General features: G+C 32.7%; 1 protein-coding gene across 3 annotated transcripts in view; it reads right to left on the bottom strand.

Moving 5' to 3' along the window:
• The window catches only part of SEMA3A (semaphorin 3A), a 306,101-nt gene that overhangs the window by 141,669 nt on the left and 153,995 nt on the right, over window positions 1-10,437 (bottom strand). For all 3 annotated transcript variants that reach the window (XM_032873239.1, XM_032873237.1, XM_032873236.1), the window contains 2 exons: window positions 5,537-5,694; window positions 306-368 (listed from right to left, as the gene is read on the bottom strand). In XM_032873239.1, the coding sequence (XP_032729130.1) occupies window positions 306-368; window positions 5,537-5,694 (221 nt within the window). The remainder of the gene's footprint in view (window positions 1-305; window positions 369-5,536; window positions 5,695-10,437) is intronic.

Raw genomic sequence — 10,437 nt, 5'->3', positions numbered from 1 at the left:
TGTACAAAGAAGGTGACTTACTGAATACGAGTACATATGCTGCAAAATTGCTTTTGTCAATTACCTTTTACATATATATAAATCCTCAAAGGGAACATATTTTTGCTTTATTTAGGCATGTTATTACTTTTACCAACTTTCTTTAAATATAATGTCAATATCTGAAATTAACTATTTTGTTTCTAAAGTGATTAAGTACACAGGTAAAGTATGGTGTTTATTTAATATAATACTGAACAAAAGTGATGATAGAGTAACAGATCACTTATGCAATTACTGAGATGATTTAGTAGACTGATACTTACCTGGATATCTTTGCCAGCCCACTTGCATTCATCTCTTCTGGTATAAGATACTGGCCACACAATCTGAGGACGGAGAAAAACACAACTTTATGCCACGTTGAGTTCTCTAAGTGATCCAACATTACAGACTGTTAGACCAAGTTGGGGCAACTTAGATAAAGAAAGTTCCACAAAACATTATGCGACAGGGACTTTTCAGCTTAGACTTTGCAGTGGCATCAGTTAATTGGTATGAACTTAAATCATTCCATCTCTGTCTACCCATCAGACTTTGCTGTATATGAAAGTTGAGCAACACAGAATTTATGTAGTCAACAGAGCTAAGTAGTGTAGAGAAGACAACTATCAGGCACACTAGGAGGATGTGAAAATCCAGGGAAGAGAAGCAGAAATAAACATAACATGTGGCTTACATTCTTCTAAATCAATCTGTCTTTATCATGAAATAATGGTCATGAAATTTAACAGAGAGAAAGAGATCACAAGTAGGCAGAGGGGAAGGCAGAGAAAGAGGGGGAAGCAGATACCCTGCTGAGCAGATTCCAGGACCCTGAGATCATGACCTGAGCGGAAGGCAGAGGCTTTAACCCACTGAGCCACCCAGGCACCCCTGATCATAAAATTTAAACACTGGGTACTCTGCATCCTATTCCCTAATTCAAATCTTAGCATGACACACTAGAATGAGCCACTAAGAGGGTTTAGAAAACCCCATCTTAGAAAGGAATCTTTTTATTTTTTTTTGGACAGGACAGTGGGTAAGAGTAGCATTGTATACTTTCTGGTGATAAAGAAGAAAATGAAGAAGCAAATAGCTCAAAAAGCTTCGCCACTGTGGGAAAAACTTACACTAACTGAAAAACATTTGTGTTTTCAACCCTAATATTTCACATTCATCCTTTGATAACATTTTTGCTAAATTTGAAAGGTTCCTATATTCTATGACTACGGTGACAGTGGTAGTTAAGACAAGACTTTTTTGGTAGTTTAGAGGACTGTGGGTATATTTTCCTCATAATATTAATGTAAATACCCTCCTCTAAATTTTAATATAAATTTTTTTTCAGTTCCCCAGGTCAATTCAAATGATTACTATCTGTATTGGGACAGAACAATTTAATTTTTTTTTTATTAATTCATCGTATTCTTCTGGTAAGAGTTAATTTAAAAAAAAGTATGTAAAAAAAATCCAAACATTGTGGCAATCATTTATGTCTACTAGATAGCTTTTAGTCTCAAAATGACTGATCATCATTTATTTGGGAACCTCTTGATAATTCATTATAAATGGTCATGAACTTGTACAAGGGCTATGATATTCAATCTAGAAACTCAAAAAACAAAATACAACAAATTTATAAGCAAGAATGTAGAACATACTGAAATAACCTATTATGGCATAACAAATGCATTTCAGGTCCATGTCACAATTTTAAAAACTCTAGAAATTTTTGAGTATGCATTCCTTTTTATCATTTGAAGCTTTTAATTCAAGTATTCTTTTCTTTTTCATGTGCTTTTCCTTTCATGTATATCTTTGTATGTAAATTAAAAATATCATTTGACCTGTTCCACAAAGTTCTTATATAGTAATCACATAATAAAAAACAATGTAACAATGGTAAAAGCATATCCTTAAAATTCACATTACCCTGACTTCTGAATTCCTACAGCCAAATGCTGGGTAGTTCATTCCACAGGTTCCACAGCCCCATCTTTACGTTGGCTGTGGAAAACCCAAGTGATCTATTCTTAAAGTTTACAATGAGAGGCTAAAATATAACTTTTATTAAAGACACAAGAATAATAATACAGTATAGGGCTAAGATTTATGGACTTTCATATTAAGTTTGCCAGCTACATTACATAAAACTTATACATTATTAAAACATGTAATTTTTAATTAACAGTCAAGTTCTTTTCTCATGGTTTTTTAGCTCTTGACTGTTGGTGTTGAGAAGCATGGGCCTCATTTTATCATTTCTCTCTTATGTCAAATGTTAATGAAAATAATTTTGGTAACATTTATGATTAATTCTCTCATACTTAAGGGAGTATGAACTCTCAACTTTCTAGAGTTCCAGAGTAAAAATATATAAGTAAATAAAGCTTAAAAATCCTGCATGAGTAAAACAAATTCAGCATATAAAATTCCACTTTGGGGGTGCCTGGTGGCTTAGTGGGTTAAAGCCTCTGCCTTTGGCTCAGGTTATGATCCCAGGGTCCTGGGATCGAGCCCCACATCGGGCTCTCTGCTGTGCAGAGAGCCTGCTTCCCTTTCTCTCTCTCTGCCTGCCTCTCTGCCTACTTGTGATCTCTGTCTGTCAAATAAATAAATAAAATCTTTAAAAAATATATTAAAAAAAATTCTACTTTGGAAAGCAATTTAATGAGAATAACTGTAAGTCAGTGGAATAAATATATATATTTATTTTATATAAAATATATGTATTTGTCATTTCTAACAGTAATAATTTCCACAAAGAATAATTCCTAACTTTTCAGTTACATTTGTTAACCTGTTGATATTTTGTCTTCTTTGCTCAAAAATTTCTCAGTTAACTAACAATGACAAACTTTCTTATTCTCATATTGAAAGGGCTTCATGATCTATATTACACTTTCCTTTCCTCATGCCTCTATGCTTCTATTCATGGCAGCCCCTCTTAGTCATTATTTAGTAAGGAAGCATTTATGCCTTAAAGAAATAGCACCCTTTTATCAAGGCCTAGAATCTTTTCATGGTCCTTCCCAATCTGAGAATATGTTGTCTCTAACAAGGATTGGTCTACTATGCACTTACATGTTCATTATCTTATCTTTAATATTACAAGTCCCTCAAGAATTATTTATGATATCCTAAAGTGACCCCTATAAAGTTTATCACAAGAGGAGAAGCTTCAGAAAATGTTGAATAACATTATACATAGGTTAAGAAGAATATTAATAGACAAATATATGTGAATTCTTAAGTAAACTGCATTTGCCCTACAGACAGTGTGATATAATTAAATAATATGTTTGGAATGAGATGCTTTATAATTAGAAATACGTCTCCCATTAGAATAATGATTTTAACCTTAAGAGCAGGAGCTATAACAATACTATGACATTGGGCAAGTCACCTAATTTTAATTAATTCACTACTTCAGTATATATTTATTACAAGTCTAGTTGGTAGAAGATACTGTGGTTATATCTCAGACATACAAATGGCTCTGGGATTTTCCTCATCTATAAAACAGTAGGTTGTCTCCTATGAAAATTAGGTCTTTTCAATTCTAGAACATACTATTTAAATTAAAAATCTTTATTATTTTATTATTTAGAGAAGAATGGTAAAGATTAAATATATATTCCAAGGTATAAAGTACTCACATATTATCTATAGATACATGCACATTTATTTTTATTCACATATATGAATTTTATAAAATGATAAAAGTGTTATAAACACTGAAATCTGAACTGATATAATTATTAAGATATAAAATTTTTCTTAATCTTCTTAGAATTTTCATTCATTACATAAAAAGGATGACTTCTTTTCACTAAACAACAAAACCTGCTTATTTTATGATGTTTACAAAGGACTCCAAGGTAAATACTTTTGTCATTTAAGGAAAATTAAATGGATAACCAGTTTTCTTAGGTAACAGAAAACCTTAGCAATATTGCTAAGATCTGAGAAGACTTAGAAATCAAGTAGATTGAAAAATCAGAAAAAGGAATATCAAAGGTGATTTTTAAATGCCATATATTAATCCCAAAGTATATCAGTAAGGGGCATTGCTATTTTATATGATATATATATAATGACTTAAATCTTTATGCACAGTCAGAATTTTAGTGTTTAATAAGAAAGTAAAAGCCTTAGGTTTAGTGGTATAATCTATTAGAGATAACAATCAGTTTTGAATTTCATCTTCATTTGATCCTTAAAGCAATATTCTCCAACCAGAACAAAAGCTTTTTATAGAATTCAGTTACTTTTAAAAATTTATTGTCCAATCTGTTAAAGTTTATCAGAAGTTAAGGAACACCACCCTAAAGCCCTAAATGTTAAGAAGCAAAACTAACATACATAAAAACTGACGTGAATGTACTCTTAAAAAAATGTTATACTAGCACTCTTACAAGAGCTACTGCATAAAAGATCTTTGTCCCTCAGAGAATTATGACTAGAAATACTAACTGTGAAAAAATGACTGACTTTGAACATAGCATATGGACTCAGTAGCATAATTTCCACTAATTTTTCAATCCATTTTTATTTTCTGAACTGTATATAAGTTATTAATAAGCCAGAAACACTATAAAGAATAAGGATAAAGCCAATAGACTTCTAGTGTCTAAATGACCACATTTGTAAAAACTTCACATGGAAAACTGATCTTCTAGATGAGGGGTTGGCAAACTGTGTGTGTAAAAGGCCAGATAGTAAATATTTTAGGCTCTGTGAGCCAGATGATCTCTATCAGAACTATTCAATTCTGCCATTGTTGAATGAAAGCAAACATAGACAATATGTAAATGACTGACAGTGTCTCTGTTCCAAAAAACATTTTACAAAAACAGGTGACACACCAGATTAGGCATGTGTATGATGACTGGTGAACTCCGCATTTGTTGGTACTACAGAGAAATGTTTAAATAATTTTTTCTTAAATATTTTTATTTTATTTTATTTGACAGAAAGAGAGAGATCACAAGCAGACAGAGAGGCAGGCAGAGAGGGGGAACCAGGCTCCCCAGTGGCAGAGAGCCCCATGCAGGGCTTGATCCCAGGATCCTGAGATCATGACCTGAGCCAAAGGCAGAGGTTAACCCACTGAGCAACCCAGGCACCCCCCTCCCCAAGAGATGTATAAATTTATACATATATATATATACATCATTTCACACATGACATTAATTATGATATATGTCTATAATGATTCAGATATTTAGTTTTATGCAGCAAAAATTATATAAATATGGAAGGACAAGCTGAAGTTATAATGGTCATTGAAAATACTACAGTTTCTTCCTTGATGATTTTTATGGTTTACTGCATCCATTGATTTGTGATAAACAAATCAGTGCATTACTTTTACTTGCATCTGAAAAGATAAAATAATAATTTTAACAATTTTTCCAGTTGTCACACTGTTAAATAGCTAGAGAATTAACTGTTAAATAGGTTGAGATGTTTTAAAAGAACTACAGTGTATATATTAGAATAAAGATACCTTTTGAAAATCCTTGATATTAACCAGGTTGAATGAAAATATGTGATCCTTTGCTCCAACATACAGCCTACTCCGTTCCTCATCCAAAAGGAAGGTATGATAACTGGAGCTGTTGGCCAAGCCATTGAAAGTGATCACATTGTTGGATTCCAACATTTCTGCAAGGTAACAAAGCAAGACATTGGGTGTTAATGTGAGGTCCTACATGAGCATGGGCTATTGGTACATGGCAATCTAACTACTGCCTGCTGTAGTTACCAATAAGTGGTTGTTCTTATTGATGGTACTAAGAAATATACAGGAGCCTTTTTTTTTTTTTTAACACTTCATTGAAATGGAAATCACACCCATTAGTTTGCTGATTTCATACTCAAGACCACACACTCTTCAAAAGAAAGGGACAGAAATACCTCATCATGCAACTAATCTAATGGAATCTCTCTGCGTGCAATGATAGAAAGAAATGCTCAGCATTGTATATAAAATGTCTTTAATGTTACAAAGACTTTTTTAAGGGGTTTCATCTGTTCCAAGTCGCTATCTAGAAGGATAAGCATAGGGGCCAAAAGAGCAGAGGTAGTGTGTGGGAAACATTTTAAACTCCTAGTTGTTTGAGCCTTTTTTTTTTTTTTTAAATTCATTTGAGATATATATACAGAGAGCATGAGCAGGGTGAGAGGTAGAGAGAGAGGGAGAAGCCAGACTCCCTGCTAAGCAGGGAGCCCAATGTGGGGCTCAATCCCAGGACCCTGGAATCATGACCTGAGCAGAAGAGATGCTTAACTGAGTCACCTAGGCACCCGTAGGGCTTCCTATCAGTGACGAATTTTTACATGTCTTTTTGACCATGAAATCATTAATTCTACCACCTAAGTCTTTTGTAATATTTTGTTACTGACATATATAGAGAAACCAAGTTAGGTTTTTATGAAAACATAAGTTATATGAATTTTACTATCTGACTTCAAATTTTTCAGTTTATTATCATTCTTTTATTTGTTTTAGCTATAAAGGGGCAAATGCTGAATTTTCAGACCTATACATAAGTGAGAAAAAGATTTTTTAAAAAATAATAATAATGTTAATTGTAAGTCCACTTTTGCTTTAGAAAGGCAGTTGTTGAGAATCACCAAAGAGGTTTTCTTTAAATATTGGCTTCAAAAAAAATTATGTATATATGCCACCACAAACTCCCTTCCATGGGATAGAAATTTGAGGATTCTCCAAAACTGTGCCCTGAATCAATGATTCAGATTTTTCCAGTGCACAAATAGTAGAACCCTTTCATCAACATCCACAAAATGTAGAATGTGTTTTCCAAGGACAGGAAGCAGCAATGCAGACCCTTCCTCTGTCCCAGCCCTGACCCCAGGTCATTAACCCTTTGACAAATTTCCCTTCTTTATTGATTTCTCCTACTGCCTTCTCCATATTATCAAAAATGCTATTACAGTGGAAGATAAAGTTCAAACTCCTTAACTTAGCCAGGCCACTACCATTTGAATTTAGACCCTAACCCAATATTCCTCCCTCATGTCTTGCATCCTATAGGAAAACGTGCTCTGCATTTGCCACTTTTTAGCCTTTGCTTCCATTGTTTCTGACATCTACAATGATACAACACCTTAACAAAAAGTATCGATTCTTAAGAGCTAGTTCAAATGCATGCTCCAAGAAATTCTCATAGAAATAATTTCTTTATAATGTTTGCTTAAATTACTGATTGCTTCTATCACACTGTCAATCATTCATATAAATGACTTATTTGCCAGAATTAACATTCCCCACATCAGGAAATACAGAATTAATAGCTCACTTTTCACAACTCACATGATTTCTTTTCCTTGTTACCAGTCAGTAAATATTAAATTGAATGTCCATTTCTATCTATTGATTTATCTATCCATCCACCTAATACATAAAAATACAAGAATTAACAAATTATTAAAAGATGATTTTCTAATTCACTCATGAAAAACAGTAAAATATTGGACTAGCCTTATCCTTCCCCACACCCCACAAAAAAAAAAAAAGGAAGAAAGGAAGGAAGGAAGGAAAAAGGAGGAAGGAAGGAAGGAGAGATGGAGAGAGAATTTCATTCACGAGTTATATCTGAAATAAATGAGAGCTAATTAGTCTTCAAAGAGAAAAAACAGAATTCACTACATGATATCTGAATTTAAATCTCAGCTCCTTGCCAGTGTCCCAATAATTGCAAATAATCAATGCTACAGAGATCAATATAAGACTGAAATTTCATGTACCCTGAGCTGTGTGAGGACAGAAAGGACCACTATGAGAAGCAGTGGATACGTTACTGGATATGTTCACTGACTGACTGAATAGCTGTTAAAAAAGATACTAATTATCAAATAGAGAAGATACCCTTCAACACTCCTTCCAATTCTAAAATCTATAATAATTCTACTCTAATACAAGAGAAATCAAATACATAGGGAGTTAAACTGAAAAAAAAGTCAGCTGGGTCTAAACCAATACATTTATATAAATATTAAGCAACAGGAGGATTCCTTAAAAGACACAAAGGTGGATTTTAATTGGAAACACATAGAAGTTACATAAGGGAACTCTAAGCATCCAGTGGAAGTAGTTACAGGAAGACAACTACTATATCTACAGAACATGGAGTCACCCAGGTATAGGTCAGAACACGGTACTTACTAGCTATGCAAAGTAGGATGAACTCCTTATGCTACCTGGGCCTCAGTTTTTGGAAAAGGGGGTTTAATAATACATCTTCTAAGAGTTATTATGAAGGTGAAGTTAGATAATTCATGTAAAATACCTAGAACAATTGTTTACATAGTTAAGCACACAATCACCTGTGTGAATAAGTATTGGTAAAACATTAATATGTTCAACATTCTTGACTAGAAGTAGGAAATTAAGGTCCAGATGGAGCATACTGAAAAATTACTTTTCTACCAAATATGCTAACTTGTTAACACTACAATTTTGCCTGGTGAAGGGATAAATAAGAAGAGCAATATGTTCTTTGGTTTACCTTAATATTAAATATAAATGCCATTTTAAGAACAGTGAAATATTTTTTGTTTGCCAACTTCTGTAACCTAAATTTTATTATTTTTAATTTTTTTAAAGATTTTATTTATTTATTACACAGAGAGATCACAAGTAGGCAGAGAGGCAGGCAAAAAGAGAGGGGGAAGCAGACTCCCTGCTGAGCAGAGAGCCCAATGTGGGGCTTGATCCTAGGATCCTGAGAGCATGACCTAAGCTGAAGGCAGAGGCTTAACCCACTGAGCCACCCAGGTGCCCCTGTAACCTAAATTTTAAATAATAAATGTAATGCATATCTATATTGTAATTCCAAACAATGAAAATATTCACCCAATTGAAAAATAAATTACAGGTTAAATTTTGTAAATTGTGCGGTGAGAATCACTGGTTCCTCGATACAGACAACTTAGAGAAGTCTGCAGTGGTTTATGTATGACATCACAATGGAAACAAACAACACCTTAAAAAAAAAGTTACTACCAGATTATTTCATTAAACAAAAAGGCAGTATTTTCCTGGAGTATGGGTTAGCAGCTGTGTTTTCCATCACTTTCAAATATACTTGATTTTGCTTAATTATTCCTTTTAAATCCAATTTCTACCTACGAGGAATTTTATCTCTTTATAACTGAGAAAAGAGTCTTTTTGAGACCCTCATGGTACCTCCCTACCAGGGATTTTATATTTCTTTACAACTGAGAAAAGAAGGTATCCCACCAACTAATTAGGGAAAAAGAACCATGATCTTCCCTAATGAGTCAATTCTAATTCTCATTCTATTTATTTATAAATTTTCAGATCTTTTTTCTGAATTTATCATAGTCTCTAATTAGCCACCGTTGAAGAAAAAAAAAGTGTTTTAATGCAGTATCAGTACATTATTCAAGAATTTGAAAAATTATTTTATGAACTGATGCTCTTCCTAAATGTTTATTTTAATACATAAAAAGAAAAAAGATGGGAGAATTTGTATCAAAATCATACATGACTACTTATCTCTACATAATAAGGCTGAAATGTTCCTACAGACTGATTATCTTTAGGATAAAAATAGATTTCTACAGATGATTATATTACAAAAACCGGGTCAGATTCTCAAAAGGCAATAAAATCAATAAATTTCTAGAATGCAAGACCGCCCAGAGTTAGACATTTTTATAGTAGGATGAAGAACTGCCTGACCTTCAAATCCAAACAATAGTCACACTGTTTTTCATATTTCTGACTTCCATTTCTCATTCTCTCTCTCTCTCTTTCTCCTTTTTCTTACCCTTCTGCTAAATTGTATAGCGTGAATGGTAATAGGACCCTACCAGTTTCTGGATTCAAATTAATTGTCTGTATTCATTCATGACTTTAGACTTACACCCTTTTTCCATGACTTGAACTTTGTCCTTTCATAGAAGAGTCAAAGATCCCATTTAAAGAAGTTAAAGCTGGATCTATATGAAGTCAAATATTTTGACTAAATGATGATTACATCCAGATATTTGTAAATATTGGAAAGTTCATTAAAGTCCAAAGTTTTGGATCCCACATTTTAGTGCTTCCTAAATTTCATAAACCAAAAATATTTCCAAAGCAAAATAGGAGCTAAAATAAAAGTTGGTCACTTTTTGTTTCATTATAAAAATAACAGAAACAAGTAATATTGACTATCATATCATTTCATACAAAAAAGGAGGCATTTTATTAAAGTAATAAAAAGAGGAGGAAGAAAACACACACAAAAGATAGTTCTTAGATATGAATTAATTTATATTGTAGAAAAATTTACCTTATTTTTACTACTTTATTTTTATTCCAAGATTTCTTCTATTTTACTTTTTTAAAGATTTATTTTTTTATTTAAGAGAGAG

This window comes from Lontra canadensis, unplaced genomic scaffold (assembly GCF_010015895.1).
Source record: "Lontra canadensis isolate GAN:19392208 unplaced genomic scaffold, GSC_riverotter_1.0 scaffold48, whole genome shotgun sequence".
Classification (NCBI taxonomy): Eukaryota; Metazoa; Chordata; class Mammalia; order Carnivora; family Mustelidae; genus Lontra; species Lontra canadensis.
Note: the sequence above shows the minus strand (reverse complement) of the source record. Positions and strands in the feature narration are given on the sequence as shown.